Genomic DNA, 19,909 nt, shown 5'->3' on the forward strand with positions numbered 1-19,909 from the left:
AGGAGGAGGAGGAAGGGGGTCGGGCCCCTCTAGATGAGATCTAGAGGGGGGCGGCGGCCAAGGGGAGGGGGCTTGCCCCCCAAGCAAAGGGGGGCGCCCCCTTTAGGGTTCTCCACCCTCCCCCCAACCCTAGGCGCATGGGCCCAAGGGGGGATGCGCCCAGCCCTTCAAGGGCTGGTTCCCTTCCCACTACGGCCCATGAGGCCCTCCGAGAGAGGTGGCCCCTCCCGGTGGACCCCCGGAACCCCTCCGGTGGCCCCGATACAATACCGTATGCCCCCAAACTTTTTCGGTGACCGTATGACAACTTCCCATATATAAATATTCACCTCTGAACCATTACGGAACTCCTCGTGACGTCAGGGATCTCATCCGGGACTCTGAACAACATTTAGTAATCACTTACAAGTCTTCCTAATAACCCTAGCGTCATCGAACATTAAGTGTGTAGACCCTACGGGTTTGGGAGGCATGTAGACATGACCGAGACAGCTCTCCGGCCAATAACCAACAGCGGGATCTGGATACCCATGTTGACTCCCACATGTTCCACGATGATCTCATCGGATGAACCACGATGTTAAGGATTCAAGCAATCCCATAAACAATTCCCTTTATCAATCGGTACGTTACTTGCCCGAGATTCGATCGTCGGTATCCCAATACCTCGTTCAATCTCATTACAGGCAAGTCACTTTACTCGTTACATAATGCATGATCCCGTGACTAACCACTTAGTCACATTGAGCTCATTATGATGATGCATTACCGAGTGGGCCCAGAGATACCTCTTCGTCATACGGAGTGACAAATCCCAGTCTCGATTCGTGCCAACCCAACAGACACTTTCGGAGATACCTGTAGTGCACCTTTATAGTCACACAGTTACGTTGTGACGTTTGGTACACCCAAAGCACTCCTACGGTATCCGGGAGTTACACAATCTCATGGTCTAAGGAACCGATACTTGACATTAGAAAAGCTTTAGCAAACGAACTACACGATCTTGTGTTGTGCTTAGGATTGGGTCTTGTCCATCACATCATTCTCCTAATGATGTGATCCCGTTATCAATGACATCCAATGTCCATAGTCAGGAAATCATGACCATCTGCTGATCAACGAGCTAGTCAACTAGAGGCTCACTAGGGACATGTTATGGTCTATGTATTCACACATGTATTACGGTTTCCGATCAATACAATTATAGCATGAACAATAGACAACTATCATGAACAAGGAAATATAATAATAACCATTTTATTATTGCCTCTAGGGCATATTTCCAACACACACGACCTCTTTCAACCACCTACCCCATGGTCCTGCACGCCCCGCGTGGCAGTCATCACACGTTCCCGCAGTTGCCATGGTCCGGACCCTCTTCAATGTCCGTTTAACTATAGTTGACATGTCGCTTAACTACAGTTGCCATGCCGGACAACTACAGTTGCCATGGTTGCTCAAATGTAGTTGCCATCTCAGGTCAAGTGTCGGATGTCATTTTGAACAACTGCAGTTGTTGCCATGTATGGTCTGGTTTACTATAGTTGCCATGATTTGAAAACTTTAGAGGTGGCCACCTTCTAACACTAAGTAGTTTCCATGTATGGTATGGTTTACTACAGTTGTCGTGATTTGAAAATTTTAGGAGTTGCCACCTACTAACACTAGGCAGTTTTCGTGTAGCTCTACAAGAGACATGGCAAAACAACATGTTCGGGTAAAAGAGAGAGTTGACATCTGCTTACAAGCACACTAGGGCAGTTGCCATGTACCCTGCAAAATACATGGCAACTGACATGTTCGGAGTAAAAAAAAGTTGTCATCTGCTCACAAGCACGCTAGGGCAATTGCCATGTACCCTGCAAAACACATGGCAACTGACATGTTCGGGGTAAAAAAAGAAAGTTGTCATCTGCTTACAATAATGCTAGGGCAGTTGCCATGTACACTGCAAAACGCATGGCAACTGGCAGCTTGGATGTGGAGAGAGGAGACGGACGTGTAGGCGAGATGGCAAATGCCCACACACCAGCCCTTGTGCGTGAGTGAAAACTGACGTGTGGGCGAACTGCTAAACGCCCACACACCGGCCCCTCCCGTGTAGTGAAACAAACGTGTGGACGACCGGATGAATGCCCACACACCAGTCCAGTTCTACGTGGCACCACAAACATGTCAAAATTCATGCATCCGCATATGAACGCAGATCCACGCGTGTGGGCGAGATGCAAACGCCCACACGTGTGGGCGTTAGTGTTTCCGAAAACAAAAAGGTTCGTTTTACAGCAGTAGTCAATACCGAGTGGGTCTCGACTTGGGTTTCGCCTCTGGCTTTATAGATCGAGAGACGACACCCCCGCCGCCGGTATGTTACCACAGCCCCAACATCCATCGCACGACCACAATCGATCGTCAGCAAAGAGGGATCCACCAGGCGCGGGAAGGCAGGGGCGACGCGCAACCGACCCACGGCCCGGACGGGAGGGTGATTTTTCGCTTCGGCGGGTTCACCACTACCAAACATATGTCGGCGGCCACCGGCGAGGAGGTTCCACCGAAGGGCAAAAGGAAGCTGGCGGCGTTCGAGGAGAAGCCGCGCTGGCATTGGGCGGATCCACTCCCGAAGCCCGGTACCACGACTGAAGACGCAGAGCTGCGGAAGAGGATCAAGGCGGCGCTGTTGGGCTTCCCGGAGTCTGGCGCGTTGAGCGCGGAGCAGATGGAGCTAGCGATTGACAGGATCATCAAGGAGTCCAAGCCCGAGACCAAGTCTGTGGCGGCCCCAGGCATGGTTCGGTTACGGAATGAACAGATCCGTCTCTGGTTGATGTTGAAGAACCCCACCGGCGACGATATCCTCGGCGTTGAAGCTGGTGGGGTGTTCCCGCCAGGTTGGATCCAGCAGAGAGCTCTCATGCTAGACGCGCGATGCCAGCGCAAGACGAAGGACGACGAACTAATCTTGGTGGACAAGATCCGCATCGATCTGATCACGAAGGGCTACGCTGAGTTCCGGGAGGAGTACGTGAGCCCTGACTCGGACCCGGACGAGGAATGCTACGTATCTGAGGAGGAGGTGACTTCTGTCCTCCGGGAGGAGTAATAAATGAAATAGATGTTGTGCCGTTGTTCTGAGAAGATTTGGCTCGATGAATCCAGCCAAGGGGGGCCGTTGTGTCAACCCTATTTGTGTTTGACTATCTATATCTATCTAAAAAGTTAGTACTGCGGATATGGTCTTTGGAGGCCGAGCTCCATGGAGCTCGGTTTTGAAAATTTTGAATATTGTTAAATTTCGTATTTTTTTACATTTCAAAAAATTCTGAAAAAAAACACACATATACATGAAGGCACAACACACATGTGTGTAAATTTTCAGGGCAAAATAAGTTAAAATAAGGGTTGTGCAAAAAAACAAATCTGAGGCTTTTTAACACATGATACTATTCATTCTTTCAGGTCATGAATTTATCTTTTTTGTACAGGTCACATTTCAACGTTTTTCATTCTGAAATTTTACACATATAGACATAACATACTTGTTTACTTGCACATTTTTTTCAGTTTTTTTAAACCAAAAGGTTTGAATTTGATTTGTTTTCAAAAATAGGCCTACATGGCTCCCGGGAGCCAAACGTCCGCTCTCGTTAGTGCTGCTACTGTCTATCTATGAATCTATATCTATGCTGCCTTTGTTTGCCGCTGATCCAAACTAGTATATGTTTTTAACTTTTTATTCGTTGTTACTTCAAAGGAACCATTTGTTTAAGCTTAATTCGTTTGCGCTAGTCTAAAAAAACTAGACAGAGAGGCCGCCAAGGTCTTTAATCATTAATGCGTCATATATGTCTGATCGCTATAATAACTACTACTATGACGATCAAAAACATGGAAAGGCACTTTAGCAGAGTTGTCATACGCGGCGTGATCATCATATATTATGGAGCTCACACCAAAAATGGCTTGTACTCTTCAAATAGGTTGTGGAGGCTTCATTTGGAGCTCGCTCCAAAGCAAACCGCATACATGAAAATCCTCGCACCATGACCGGGTCTTCAAGACTGATGCCACATCTACATGCACCACTGCGTATAGATAACCATATACGAGGTGCCGATGTGACTATCAACCACCCCGCCATTAAATGGCACGCGCTCCTCATATTCTCGTGGTTTCCCATCGGATAGCCGCCCCGCCACATCACTGTCGTCGAGCCTTCTGTCGCCCTGGCTATAAAAGCTCGACGGCGAGGCGTGCTCATTACCTTCTCCTCCCTTTGTCGTGACAATACCATCGCGACGCGTACTAGCTAAACTTGCTCGTGGATGCCAACGCGGACATCACAGGAGGCGGTGCTCCATGTGGCACACTAGTTGCACGAGCCAGAGCATCATCCTCCCATCATGGTTGGGCGGGTGGCGCCTCCCGTGGCGGTAGCCATGCGGGATATGGCGCCTCGGGTGTCATCGTCCCCATCACCGTCATCTCGTCGGAGTAGTCCCCATGGCGGCTCCTGTCAACGGAGCCCCTGCCTTCGTGTCACGCCACTGGTATGACCCCAACATGGAATCGGAGGAGGAGGATGCCCCCCCTAGCCCTGAGCATGAGCATGTGCTCGAGATCTCCGTCCTCAAAGCAACCCGCCCCGGGAGTCCCGCTCCACCACCACGGCTATCCCTCGGGTGAGCCTGGGTCCCGAGGGTCTTTGACCTTCGGGTCCTCAAAGAGAGAGTTGTCTCTGGATAGACGGGTCCCTGACGCCTGAGTCACGGGGTCTTTAAACATGGGTCCCTAGAATCTCCTGAGTGGCAATGATCACATTGACTTTGTGGGTATAAGTACCCACATTCTTCTTCCTCCAACCCAAATCCTTGACTTGAGCTTCTCCACCATTGTCAAACTCTAAAAGCTCGATTGCTCTTCATCCCTCCACTCAAACTCCACCAAACTTTGAGAATTGAAAAAGAATCACCCGTTGTACACTTCCACTAAACCAATTTGTGATCCACATACTTGTTCTTCACCAACACTTGTTACTCTTGGAGATTTGGAACTCCTGGGCAATAGGAGTGAAGGCCCAAAAGCCTCATTGCATGTGGTATGCTCTCGGAAGTTAGGTTCAATGGTCGCCTTCAAGACCATCCATGAGTGGTGAGGCTCATCCATTGGGGTGAGTCAAAGAGAGACTATGTGAGACACTTGATGGTGTTATGAAACTTTAGCTTTGGCACCTGGAGATTAACACTCGAGTACAAACTTTGAGATACACCAGCATCTAGGACTTGTGTGGTTTATCTTACCGTACATTTACTTGTGTCTGCTTCTAGTTAGCTTGTTCAATGGAAGACTTATTTTATCCACGTTATTCCTATATTTGGTAATTAAGCTAAAATTTGTCATGTTCCAAGGGCTGATTCAAGAGTTTCCATAAGGGCCCCTACTTTTGTGATATTTCGAGAGCAAGTGCGACTGTATCCCTTGAATTCACTATAAAACCCCATCCCACATCCAAGGGGCACAACACCTTTAGCCGCTACCGGGAGCGCGTCGAGGCAGAGCGTCGGCAATTCAAGAGGTCATCTAACCTCTCTTGACATGGGCAATGCCGGCAACGAGGCACATGGCCATCTCATCGAAGGGCTCACCGAATCGAAGTGGGAGAGGATCAAGAATTAGACCGACGGTATTCTTAGTCCAAATTTCGTTTAATAGATGTAAATTTGCATCAAATTTGTGTTGGAACTTTTTTTATCCAAAAGATGGGTTAGAAATGACATTTTTATCCTTTAAATTTTAGGTGATCTGTTAGAGATGCACTAAAAAGCAATGAAAACTAGGTGAGGTGTTTTGCATTTTGCATAGTGGCTTTGAACTAGACGAAACATACCAAAAACCAATTAATCCATCAACAAATAAACACATTTTGAGAATTTACGGGTATTTTAGACATGCTCAGCTTACAGATAGGCAAGTCATCTTTCAGCTCAAGCACATGTAAAACGAAAATTACTCAAAAGCCAAATCACGAATGATAGCAGCAACTTCAATAGCCTATGGTTCAGACAGTTATAGGAAAAAGAAACTTCAGGTGTAAGTGGGGGTTTGATATATGGGGAGCAATCGGGTCATAGAAAAGCTAAAATTAGTTATTACGACATCCACTGAACCCACTCCAACTCAACCTCTTATTAAACATTCCACAATGCGGAGACTGCCGCTCCGCTATGGGAGTTTGTTCTCCACTCTCAAAACTGCAAGGAAGAAGTAGAAAACTTGAAAGAAATACAATCTACACTGCCGCCTCTATATCTCAGCGCCAAGCTCCAACATCAAGGTGTGGTTCGACGCATCGCTTCCAGGGCCGCTGAACTGGATGGGACCTGACATGACAAGAAAGAATGACGAGTTAGTTTATTTCTCTAGTACTCCCTCCGTCCTGAAATACTTGTCGGAGAAATGCATAAAAATGGATGTATCTAGAACTAAAATACGTCTAGGTACATCCATTCCTCCTACTACATACCAGGGCTGATGTATCGGTTCTTGCTGGCCCATTCATCTCGCAGCGAGGCAAACTTCTTAAATGGCGCAGCTGAAAAATGGCATTGCAAGAGATCAGGTTTTCGTAGGAGTACATAAACCTCTTAGCTGTTAGTAACAGACTTGAAAGGTCTTCATACCATCAAGTTCCACCATAGCCTTCTTGATCACTGGCTTGTTCTTGCCTGGTTGCCAAGAATGAAAAGTTAGAATTTGGCACTAATAGTCCAAAGTATGATTATTAATAGTCCAAAATATGATTAAAAAGGATTTCATTATCATATTTACTAACAGTCAAAAGAAATCGGCTGGTACATAATTGGGTCCAAAGAACAAGTACGTATTTGGGTAACCTTCAGGTCAAAAGTAGAAAAAATGCCTTGAAAACGAGGTATTGTGGAAACTTACCATGCCTTCTCTCAACATCCATCAACGCAGTCAGTGCAGTTCCTCCAACAGTCCATTCTTCCACAGGAGCAGCCAGGTTACCAACCTGAGTCAGCAGGAAAAAAAACAAGGACACTCAATCCACTTTAGTACATATAAAATAGTTTTAAAAAGTTCCTCCCAACATATTATGTTTGTTTTGTGAAATTTAATGTTCTATCCAATAATGAATATGGCATGGAAACAGGAAGAGAACATATGACAATGTTCGCATGATGGAGAACTGGTCAGAAGTTAGGAGGTAAACAGAGTAAATATGACTTCGATGGTTAAGCAATGCCAAACACTTATCAAGTAGGAAAATATAGTGAGCATACCGACGAAATAAGTCCTGTCTTTCCAAATTGGAGAAGAGCACCAGCACCATAGCCTAATGCATAGCAATAGCTGGAATCAAAATTGGTAGGGAGGCCGCATCTTCCTTCATATCTGCAAAATTATGAAGCAAAAGCATGAGAGCATGTTTGTTAATTTGGAAAATGTGAAAATGCAACAATATATACTTACCCGAAGAAGTGAGACTGGCCTCTGAAATGTGCAGAGTACTTCCCCGCCGCTCTTCTCTTCTCCAATTCAGTTTCAACCATGGCAATAAGCATTTTCTCAGTTTCAATTTTTGCAACCTACAACAGAATTTCGCACCAGTCAGCTAACTTTTGATATAAATGGCCAATTTCATCAGAGAAATAAACAAAATTAAGGTGGTTCAACAAATTTCCCTGTTTTTACCTGAACATTGCCATGGGGATCTCTTTCAAGCAAAAGCTGCTCCTGAATGGTTTTGGGCAAGAAGTCAAACAACTCCCTAGATGCTGGTTCAAGCTTGCTTTTCCAAGCCCCTGCCTCGTCAACAACATCATGTGCCAAAATTTCATTTAATTCTGCAATGAGTTTTTGAATCTGGAGAAGAGAAAGAATGGTATCAGTAACAGTCTGTCACAGTATATAAAATTGGAGAAAGCACAAAGATTGTCAAACCTCTGGGATGAAATCAATCAAGCCTTCGGGTATTAGGACAACTCCATAGTTGTAACCAAGTTCTGCACGTTTGCAAACAACATCGGTAATGTAGTCTGTGACATTCTTGAGTGTTTCCTTCTTCTCAGCAACCTTCACAAATAAAGACATTAAAAAATTAAACAAAATGTGTCTTGTAGTTCTGGACACTTAATCTTAGAACATATAACATGTGCAACATATAAGGGTTAATGTTTGGTGTGAAAAGATAAAACTGGACTGTGAATTAACATAAATTATGTGTACATATGACTAGAAGAAGGCTGGAATGGGATAGTTTTATTTCAACTTCAGATGTACTTCATATGAGTTCCTAACCTCTTCACCGATGAGTGCAACATTAGGGTGTGTCTGTAGAGCACACTCTAGTGTAATGTGAGAAGCAGCACGACCCATAAGCCTCACAACTGCATGACCACAGAGAGTACATGTTAGTGAGTGGATAAAGAAAAAAGATTAAAAAAAGCACCATGCATTATATATGTTTGCACTTGCAGTATGCCGAAGAACAACTGCTATGAGAATGTGGGCATTATATGTATGCATGTATAGAAAAAAATCAATAAAATTTAGAACATTTAACAAGTTCCTTCTCCTAAAGTAATCACTTAAGATTAAAAATAAATTTGCATAAGGTGTGGTTAGTATGTTGCAGAGGTTTGCTGGGCCCTTTTGTGAACACTAAGACCAAGAAACTAGCTAAGAAATCTGCCAACAAATTTTTAATACTCTCTACGTGTACTTAATAATTCAATTAATGAAGATCTGAAAAGCACTCTGATACAGGAGTTTTCTGCTGTAGCAAACAGTATTGGTAAAACCTTTTGACTATTGGGCTCTTTGTTAAGTGTAAAGTACATGGTTCAGCATGCTGAAACAATGGGTGGACAAACTTACAGTGGTAGTATTTGCCTGTTGACCGTGCATCAGTCATGACATTGCCAATCATTTCGGAGTATATCTGGAAGGAGCACAAACTCATGTCATGACATGACACTAAAGCTTCATATGCATGAAATGTCCTGATTCCACATTAGACTAAGCGATGATCTAAGCACGCAAACCTATGATAGCCCGGTAGTTCACAAAGCGCAATACATGCATTCGACAAACGCTAAGCATGGGATGCAAAAACAGGAAGCATCGAGATATTTCGGTTTTCAAACCACGCAGTTCTAGGTCAACCCCCCTTCAACTGAAGATGACACAACTGATTTGTTCAAATGTTATCGTAGAAAGTAGTTTACTGATTGAGTGATTTCTGATTTAGTCAATGCTCCTTCACTATTTTACTCATGCCCCCAAGATGTTAAGAATAGTATGTGCTTGACATTTAGTCATTTATATCTTCCCATTCTCAAATAGTCAACACAGTGTGCTTTATATCCAATCCATACATACTTTATCGCTCTATCGGTGCAATATGAGTGTTTCCGTACAAGCTAAATCCCTGCAAACTAGACTACGCTAGCAGACAACTAGGGAATTGATGCCTAAGGGCAAAAACCCAATACCTTGCAAGCAGTGTCAAATCCAAAGCTTGTTGGGACCTCCTTGCATTTCAGATCTCCATCAATAGTCTTTGGGCAACCAATAACGCGAGTCTTCAAGTTCCTTCCCCTGGGATGCAAAAAACATGACTTAGAATCATCTTTATTAATATGTCAAGTAGCAGATGTTCCATTTCATATCACAAGATGTGCAATCTTTGCCCTTATTTATCACACAGCTTCTCTCTCCTGCATTTATATGTACTACTCTCACAAACAAATACTTAATATGTTTCCAGTGTATTTAAGTATAATAGGTACCATTGTCGTTTGCTCTTATATGTCTCTTGGTTTATAAGCTTCTTAATCTTTGTGGCCACTCAGAATATGGCTTACAATTTACAGAAGGCGGGAGTAACTATCAATATGGCACAGAAAGGGTGAAATCTGGATTGAGCATTTACTTGTGATAAAATAATTCCAAGACAGAATACATCAATAGTCTAAATTAGAAGCTACACCATTATAGAATGAAAATAAAAGGATTTAACAGTGTAAAGCTTCAGACATTAACAGCAACCAAAAAGCAAAAGAGTGAGTTGTCATTTTAGCAGCCAACCTGAAGTATTCACCAAGGAGGCATGCGTTAGTGTTTGAATCATCACCACCGATGACAACAAGTCCATCCAAATCAAGTCTGTTGACTGTGTCTTCAGCTTGCTGGAACTGCAAAAATATCAAACAGAGTTACAAATAAAGATAAAACTAGTGAAGTACTGGTTAGTCAATGCAGCACAAAATCCAGAAATGGGATGAAAAGATCCAGCACGCATTTGCGTAAAGGCACTCAAAATACACACCTGCTCTGGTGTTTCAATCTTGTCCCTTCCACTGCAGATCATATCAAATCCGCCCTATTGAAAAGGTTATACATACTTGATTATAATGCATCATCAGAGTAATAACAGAAACAGCGTTAAGGGGTCTTATAATCAACAGTAAATTCCACCTAGCATCATCATAATTCAGATGATAGGTGTATCAGCTATCTTATGATCTTCACCTAAACCTTAGCTAGGTGTAGGACGGTTTGCATAAAAGTCATGACACTTTGAAATTTCTTTCTATAAGCGTACTCAGTAAAGGTTAAGCTGCCATACCTGGTTTCTGTAGGGGTACACGAAATCAGTAGTCAGCTCAACGTACTTGCCCTTCATGACACCAGCTGGGCCTCCCTTGAATCCATACATGGTGCTGCCTTTGGCACGCTCCTGCAGGTAATCTGAACCAACAGAAACCATGACAAGTCAACGACAAGAAAATTTCATGAAAAACATAGCACAATCTAGCAAGATCTACCATTGTGCAAGTTCGGTGTCCAAACTGACTGAAAATATCAAAGTTAACAACAAAATATCATAGTCGTCCTCAGATCTTCCACCAAGACTGGCACAGTGGCACTAACATCACTCTAATTTAATTTAATTACATAAAGTGCAAATTTCAATTTCAGTTGGGTCTCAGCTATTGGGCTCATACGGATTTCATCAAGCGAACGTACAGCTGGAGATCACTCGCACTTACCAAAGATGCCGCAGATCACATTGTGCCCGCCTGGCGCCTGGCCACCGGAGAGCACGACGCCGATCTTGAGCGGCTTCGTCTCGACCGGCTCGGCGGACTGCACCACGGCGGCCGACGGCTGGCCGTACAGGCAGGGGAACAGCTTGGCGATCTCATCTGCAGCAGATCGAATCACGGCCGTCAAATCCCAAATTCAAACCCGCCCAGCCCGCGATCCGGCAGACCGAGATCCGGGAGGCGACGCGTCCCACGGAACGGAAGAGGGCGTCCATTACTCACCGGGGCTCCCCGCGGCGGTGCTGGCGGGCCCGTCGGCGAGGGTGAAGTGGGAGCGGAGGACGGAGGGGAGGGGCAGCGCGTGCGCGATGCGGCTCGTCTGCACCTCGCTGTAGACGGACGCGAGGCGCCCGGGCACGGGCGCCGCGCCCCCGTTGGAGGCCACCGCCGCAGCCGCCATGCGATGCGATGCGATGCGCCGGTGAGGTGGCGTTGGTGGGGTGGTGGCGAGATTTGGAGGAATATGCTGTGGGCGGAGGGAAGGAGGCAGGGAGCGGTCAGTTGGGTGGGGCGTGTCGCCGCGGGGTTTTATGATGCGATCGATCTCCTGCTCCTTTTGCGGGTGAGCCCCTGGGTTCGTGGCCGCCTGACCTAAATTTAGCAGACGGTATTGGAGTGCTTTCCAAGAAGAACTCTCGCCATCAAAAGGGCCCTTTTTGGTTTGCCAGGATTCTGAAGATGTATGGGTAGGGTAATGTAGGATTTGCATGTCATGTTTTATTGAAACCTACATACAGAAATTAATCATCTCAAGAAAAAAACATACAAAAAATTAATAAAAAGGATAAAAAGAAACCCTTTTGTGTGCAATTGTCGACGTTAAAACAAAAGAAAATCTGATGATTTTAGGCTCACTGAATTTTTTTACTTTCGAGTTGCACGTAAAGTAAACCATAGTAAAAATTCCTACCATTTTTTTTACAAATAGATCAAGCTTTATAGGGGAGACTGGGTAATTTGTACAGTGGCCTACTATATAATCCAACATGCGGAACGGAATGCCATTGAAGAATTCTCACACATCCAACTACAAATGGAAACTCTCCCATGTGTGTGTGCATGCACACGCACCTCTGTATTACAAAACTAGCGACTTCATGAGCAAGTCTTCGCATTTTCGCCATTTTATCATCTTCGCGCCATCGCATGATGCCAACTTCCCCAATTTTAATTCAATGAAAAGAGACTTGTCCGAACACACCTTTGAGAAGTTACAATGCACTTCTATCATTAGTCACGTAACAACAGTTGCTTATGTTGATTTTTATCTAGTCAACCAAGGGAGGTTCCCACCTCGCGATCTTTGTACCTCGCTCGGCTCCAATATTTGAAGCACCCCCACATAGCAAAAGAAACATCCATATCTTGTCACATCCTCATTGATAGCACTATGAGCAAAACATCCAACAAGGGAACGGAACTAGTTGTCTAAACAATAATCCTAAAACGACCGATCTTTATGGGCATTTCACATACTCCTTCCAACTAATCTTTCTCTCCCTCCCCTCCGCTGAATTTTAGCAGGGGTGGGCCCCATCCTCCCCCAATCTTTATTCCTATTGATCCATGATCAGTTGGCCCGTTAAACCCACAAGGTAATCCTCGTTTCTCTAGCATTACCCTTGTCCAAACTATATGTCGGCACAACTAGGGGATTTATCATCTCTAGATATGAGATCACTACGAAGGATCCACACCCCCAACAAAGAAACAAGAACTTATTACCGTAGAAAAGACTTACAATGCATAGAAGAGTCAATACGATCCAAAAGATTATAGCTAAACTGAGTTAGCTAATGGAAGTTCGACGTCATACGTACACGTACTAGGAACACGCAGATGTGCTTGTAGCGAATAAAGTATATGAAACTTCAGACTTGGTAGAGAAAGGTTATTGTCTTCACGAAGTCATGAGCTGTGGTTTACTCTTTTTTGTTAGTATGAAACTACTCCTTCTGTAACTTAATATAAGACATTTATTATATTAAGTTATAAAGGGAGTAAAGTTGTGTTTGGTTGAGCTGCAGATTCTGAAAAAATTGTTGTGAGCTGTGAGCTGTGAGAAAGCATGCAACATCAAGGGGCATCTAAAAGTTGTGTTTGGTTGGGCCAACTGCGAGTTTTACACTATGGTGAAGTTGTGGCTTCTACAATTTTAGCTTTCAAAAGAAAACTTTGGTTAGCTTTTAGCTTTGAAAAGCTAGAAGTTGGCTGCAAAAGTCTAACCAAACACAGCCTAACTTTTACTGGTTCTCTATGTGTTTCATTTAAACGATCGTTGAGTTCATATTTGTGAGAACCGACACAGTTCATATTTGAATCAATTGAATTTATTTAATATTCATCCATTTGCTTTTTCCAAACGACAAGCACGGGATAGAAACCAATTGAACGCAGCTTAAAAGATGTGAATATTTCATACTATATCCATTAGGGCATCTTCAAGGGCAACCCGCAAATTTCCTCCCGCGCCTGTCCGCAGACAGGGGGGCCAGTCAGCGGACATGGATGCGGGGGGACGACATCCCTCCTTTTCAACAAACTAGATGAAATTCGTGCAAACGAGGCCAGATTTCATATAAACATGACGGATTTCATACAATCCGGACGAAAACGGTTACATTTGGACACATTTTCAACTAAAAATGAAACCTAGCTAGTCTACAGTTGGCACGGCGGATCTCCAACATCGTCTCCATGACCGGTAGCGGTGAGCCCCGGAGGTATATGCTTCATCGCAAAGGTCTGCTCGCTTCCCACCACTCATCGTAGTGGAACCGCCGCCTGATGCTTCAGCCGGATGGGAAGGCCCCCTACGCTGCATGGACCAAACTTGGTTCTTGGATAAGGGGACGACGGTGGCCGACGAGAGGGCAAGACACCGGTTGTGTACATCGGCGGTGCCTCGGCAGTGGCCTTCATGGGACCCAAGCGGCAACGGCCTCTCATGTTCTACTTCTCCTCAAGGTGGCGGACGCGAAAGCACTGGCCACCGACTCGTCGACCTCCGTGCACCTAGCTTTTGTCTCCACCTGCATGCCACGGGAGGCGCGGTCGCAGACACATGACAACGCGGCATAGACAGAAACGTTGATGCCCGTGCCGCTGTGCTTCCAGCCGTGCTGGCGTGGAGCAACTCGCCACTCCTCCTCGAGCTAGCCTGGAATGATGAGTTGTTGAGCCAGTTGCCGCTGAACCACGCGCCGACTTGGGGTGTCAAGTAGCTCCGTCGGGCTAGGGAAGGGAGGTGGAGCAGCGAGCTTCCTCGCTCGTATCCGACCGGCTCGGCGGATCACCCAACCGGCTTTTATGTTGGGGAACTGCTCTTCCAGTTCGTCAGATGACATCGAAAGATTGAAAAAAATGGTGGAAGGAGGAGATTGGGAGCAGCGGAGTGGTACGATTCTTACCCGATGTCTGGCCTGGTTTATATAGAGAGCGGACGAGAGGAGCCTGCCCGTGTTGCGTTTAACATGGGCCCGTTTGTGAACGGACGTGTGACCGGAATAGGTTTCTCGGCTTCCACGTGGGGTTAATGGGGGGTTTGAATGCGGCGAGGAGGCGTGTTCAGCCGGGCGTGTAGCGTGGGACAGCCTCGGCCGGCGCGCCGCTTTAATGGCGGAGGCAGTGAGAGGTCGCGTCCGCCCTAAGCTGTCTTCAATGTTGAGCGACGCACTCTACAGCGACATGAATATGGCAGTAAGTGTCGGGCGGAGCACGCGCGGGCGAGGGAGGAGGGGTTTGGATGGGTGAGGGCGGTCAGAAACGGGCGTGACAGCGGTCCGGACTCCTGCAAACCTCCCCACGTTTGTCTCCTGTTTGCGGGAGAAAACTTGTCTGGACCGGGCGACGGATCGATACAGACCCGCGTTGGATGGCTTCGGCGGTTCGGACAGCGCGGCCCGGACAGTTGCGGCAGGTTTGAGGGTCGGCATTGAAGATGCACTTAGAGCATTAGCGGGAGTACTTGGTTATAAATATTAAAGCTTTAAGGGGTTGTATGCATTTGTCAAACATTTTTGGGTTCTTCTCTTTTTGGCATGTCTCTTGCAACCTCGGCCGGCCGTGGTATTTCGGCTCCATGCCGCTGCCCTTCAGCTGCTGCTGGTTTTCTACGTGCGGCAGTTGGGCCCGACCTGACATGCGTGGGGAGAGTAAGGTGCTACATATACTATAGTATGTATATATACACGTGCCATGCATGTCTTAACAATATTGTCCCTATGGTTATAGGGAAAAAAGGTTATATGATTTTTTTAAACATAAGTTATACTATAATACTTTGCAATGAGTACATAGCAAAACGAAATATATTTTTTGAACATAATACAGACACAAGCGCTCATATATATATATGCATACAATCACTCTTTTGTACATATGCACGCACACCCTATCCCTATGAATACCTTCGAAAGACTGAACCGACATATCATTTTGAGATTTTACGAAGTCATCATAGGTGCCTCGTAGTCGATGGAAATGTCTCCTTACACTGAACGCATATAGCCGAAAACCTTAAAATAAATTTAGGATAAATGCAAGTATCATGACTTGAACCCCGGTGGTTTGAGAATGCCACTGTCCACCTAGCCATCCAACCATAAATTGGTTCGCACAAACAAATTTTGGTATGATACAACTCCTAGCGCCTAGTGACACCCAGAAATGTCCAAAGATTTTTTTGAAAGATGTACGTGATGAAGACCACAAATTGTTTACTTTTTGTTTCTCCTCTCGTGCCATACATTTCTCGTACTTGGATTTCAGCCCGACATGCTGACATATGCCACACGACAGAGAAAGCTGGAGGTAGAGGCGATGGTTCCAAAACCCAGCAGATGCAGGTGTTGTTCAACGTGAATCCTTAAAGTCTCAGCCGTTAGATTTAGAAAACCAACGGCTAGGATTGATGCTCTAACTACGATTCGAAACTTATTAAGGACAGTATAACGCACCTAATCTGTGCCCTCACATCGATTTGGGTTTTCGACCGTCCGTTTTTGTCATCTGGGAGTTCCTGGCCGTCAGATTTAATGTGAAAAACGTTCTGTTTCACAGTGTGGCTAATCTGGCCCAGCTGCCCTGTGGGTTGCTGCTCCACGGGCCAAAACGGACGCCTCTAATGCATTGGGCCTCCGCGGGTCAGCAGCCCATTCGAAGGAGTGAATCCTACCAGCCACCGCGTCAGGTCCATCCGCTCCTGAACCCTAATCCAGTCCCCATCGAGACCGCATCCAGTCGCCCAATCCCGATCCCGATCGAAGCTGAGGGTCGATCCATCCACCCGCCCAATCCCGATCGAAGCTTAGGGAAACGGGACTGCCGGTCGATCCCAACGAAGCAGAGGAGCAGTCGGTGCGGTCGATCCTGGTTCCATCAATTGAAGACGGGGTGAGGGATGGATTGAGCCCATCCGGTCGATCCCTGCGACCGGAGGAGCGGGATCCGGCTCTAGCCGATGGGCTCCAACACACGGTTGGATGCTAGAAACTGCTTCTTTCTCTCTTGAACCACGCAATCATGGCATTCATGGCTGATAATGTAGCAATTCTTTCCTATGCCATGTGGTACTATATAATTCTTTTTCCCCTTCCACTGTTTGCCCACCCTCTACACTCCGGCAGGAACATCTTTCAGCTTCATGCTAGCTAGGGTATGGTTTCATCTTAATTGCATCAGACAATTATGTTGTTCTCCTCTCGCAGAAAAGATCATCAATTGCATCAAATAATTACATTGTTCTCCTCTCGCAGAAAAGATCTTCATATCCTCTCATACCATTTTTTTGTACAGGTGATGTTCATGGTACATCTGGTCGATTGATTTTGGCAGATTCTTGAGCTTTCTGTTGTGGATTTTCTTGCTCACCATTTCATAATCTCAGATGGCTTTTGGACAGGTAACTACACCACACCTTATACTTCTGCCACCCTCTCAAGCCTTCTTCCTCTCTCGTTGGAATCAAGTGTTTTACCATTTATTATCCATGCTTAGCAGTTTTTTAGTTTATGCATGATGCACCTATGAGCAAACTCTAATGCATCACATGTATGATTTGATGTGCTTCCCCTGATGTTGGCTGATGAACCAAGTCAAATTTTCCCTTGATTAAATTAACACAAAGCCAGACACATGCAAAAACAATGAAGAAATTTCACAAGGAGCTCCTAAATTTATGATAGCTCAGTGCGTGCGTTAGTCATGACATGAGGATATTATAGCTTACTGTTCAGGTTGTTCTATAAATTAAGAGAGATGACATATTCCCTTGCTTGTTGATTAATCCAGCATCATTTGAAAAACTATTTGTATACTATTACTACATACTGAATATTGCTTTAAGTTATTGGTTTTAAGATGGAACATTCTTCAGAGCTCTCATCTCTCACGTGCACTCATGGAAACAATTGCCTATTTTTTCCTCAGGTTGTAAACAAGGTTAAGGTAGCTGGTTTGCACGACAAAGGTACAATAAATGGTTGTATTCCCATAGTGCATACATGCTTGATGATTTGTGCTCCTTGACATTTCATTCTGAAAATTATTGCAGGTATTCCTGTTTTTATTAGTTTTATCATTGCTTTGATCCATGCTCTTGCTATGTCTAAATGATCTCACAGTTGGTTGAACTAGGACAAAACCATTCATAGTATGTTTCACCATTTTGTTTTAGTTGCGGACCAACAGTAGTCTTTACAATCTTGAAAATGAAAGGCTTGTACAACATATTCTTGGAAATAGTGAAACACAATGTGCTGAGTCCTTCCAGTGGAGCTGCCTTTCTAAAAATGCATTATCAGAATCTATCTTTATTCCATGAAGAAGCATAATTATTTCATCCAACTGGGCTAACGAATATTCATGGTGCTCATGAAAGTAAAGAAAGGGGTTAATAGTGTAAAAGTACATGTCAATTCTGAAAGTTGCATATGAGGACCTCATGTTGACCTTCAAAATTGTGCTTAATGCAAACAGAGCTTTGCTCTCACATGACTTACTACTATCTTGAGGAGAAAAGATAAGTAGTATGAACAATGAACCATACTAACAGTTAGGATTTGGAGATTACAACAAAGATTAGCAAGGATACCGGTAAAGAAGATTCGCTGAATCAAAAAACAAATCAAGCACATCCTTTGTAGCACACTTACGAGCATTCTATTTAGAGAAAAGGGAGAAAGAAAATGACGTCTAATATATACTCTCAAGGGAAACATTGTTCCAGTGCACACAATAACCCCGAGAGGACGAAACACTATTGTAATGAGCGTGAACAATGTTTCGCCGGTGAGAATCATGGACTGGAAAATGTTGGGATTACGGGGAAAATGAAAGTATTTCATTCATGACCTTTCATCCTTCATGTCGATAGCGAGGCATTGCCCAGCTCCTCTGATTGTTGCAGATTGCAGAGGCCCTTGTACCAAACCACATACCCAACAACCCGCCAATTCCTGAAGGAACCAACAAATAATTTTTACACATGTGTTTCGGTGTAGCTATATGAATTAGGAAAGGGCATTCTAAAGTTCGGATGTGGACTACTATGTACGGTGTTAGTCATTTGATCAGTAGTGGATTCTTCATATCACCATCGATATTTTTCTGGGCATGTCAAGTATAGTCTAGCACGTGTTGGGTTGGGGTGATAGAATAGAACACATTGCATTCATATAACCACTGGTTCACAATGGTAGAACTGTAAGTTAGGATTATAAATTTATTATACATTGACCAACTGATTGTTTAATTTGTAGGGTATATATAAATAGTACATGTACAACCATACCCTTGTGCCTTTTGAAGAAGGTGAAGATAAGGGTCATTTGATGTTGATGTTTTGATTGCCCGCAGTGAGTGATGCTCATAATTGACATTCTTCATCCAAACTGAGGTATATGGCGAGCATTTCAAAACAAGGGAACAAATATGCCCAAGGTAAAGCACGTGTGTTTGACATCATCTTTTCCCCATTGTTCATGTTAGAGGTAATCCAGTGACCTTAACTATGATTAATTACTTGTATAATGTCTGCTCCTTGTGTTGATTGGTGCGAAATAGAAAAGAATGCGCTGTGTTGTAGGGATGGACTCAGTTCCACTGACTTCTTATGGGAAGATTCTATAAGGGAAGAAGACTTGGAGCTATGACCTGATAATCTTGATTTCTTTCCTTTCTATTTGGTAGACACCTTGAATATTTGTATTATATCATATATAAACCATGTTCCAAAGCAATGTACATGGATTGCCTTTCAAATGAAGAGGTTAATTTTCGTTGTTCTGAATTTTAATTTTGCATGGAAGATAGCTTATACAATGTGACTTTACAATAAATTTATTTTTGATCTTTTTTATTGTTAGAACTAGATAATCTACCGTTTCATAGGTCACAGACTCATAGGTTTGGCATTTTCATACTACTGCAAGTTCTACTATTTTCTTACACCATATCTATGTACTAGAATGAAAGCAATACACGACTTCCGTTATGAACATATGTTCACATCCGTATGAAATATTGATGATATACATGGTGCCTATAGACTATAGTACATGATTGCTGGTGAGTGTTGAGTGCAAACAGAGCATTTGCATACAGTCACATAAACATGTAGCCAGCCAAATATCCGTACAGATATGTGAAACTATAGCCAAGAAATAATGTACCTATATTATGATTGTCTGGGACCTTTTTCCTTTCCTGAATATGCAGGTTATAGAAGCTCATTTTCTTATATCGTAAATCTCATCTTTAGGTTCATT

General features: G+C 44.4%; 1 protein-coding gene across 1 annotated transcript; it reads right to left on the reverse strand.

Moving 5' to 3' along the window:
• Nucleotides 1-6,035: 6,035 nt before the first annotated feature.
• Nucleotides 6,036-11,644, reverse strand: LOC119336310 (pyrophosphate--fructose 6-phosphate 1-phosphotransferase subunit beta-like). Its single transcript, XM_037608302.1, has 16 exons — nucleotides 11,364-11,644; nucleotides 11,085-11,240; nucleotides 10,661-10,782; nucleotides 10,361-10,414; nucleotides 10,120-10,226; nucleotides 9,525-9,630; nucleotides 8,908-8,971; nucleotides 8,329-8,417; nucleotides 7,972-8,103; nucleotides 7,723-7,893; nucleotides 7,501-7,616; nucleotides 7,311-7,422; nucleotides 6,955-7,039; nucleotides 6,687-6,731; nucleotides 6,530-6,598; nucleotides 6,036-6,386 (listed from the first exon to the last, which is right to left on the reverse strand). Exons 1-16 carry the CDS (start codon nucleotides 11,539-11,541, stop codon nucleotides 6,310-6,312), a joined length of 1,683 nt encoding a protein of 560 aa, XP_037464199.1. The 5' UTR covers nucleotides 11,542-11,644; the 3' UTR covers nucleotides 6,036-6,309.
• Nucleotides 11,645-19,909: the final 8,265 nt, after the last annotated feature.

This window comes from Triticum dicoccoides, chromosome 7B (assembly GCF_002162155.2).
Source record: "Triticum dicoccoides isolate Atlit2015 ecotype Zavitan chromosome 7B, WEW_v2.0, whole genome shotgun sequence".
NCBI classification, from domain to species: domain Eukaryota; kingdom Viridiplantae; phylum Streptophyta; class Magnoliopsida; order Poales; family Poaceae; genus Triticum; species Triticum dicoccoides.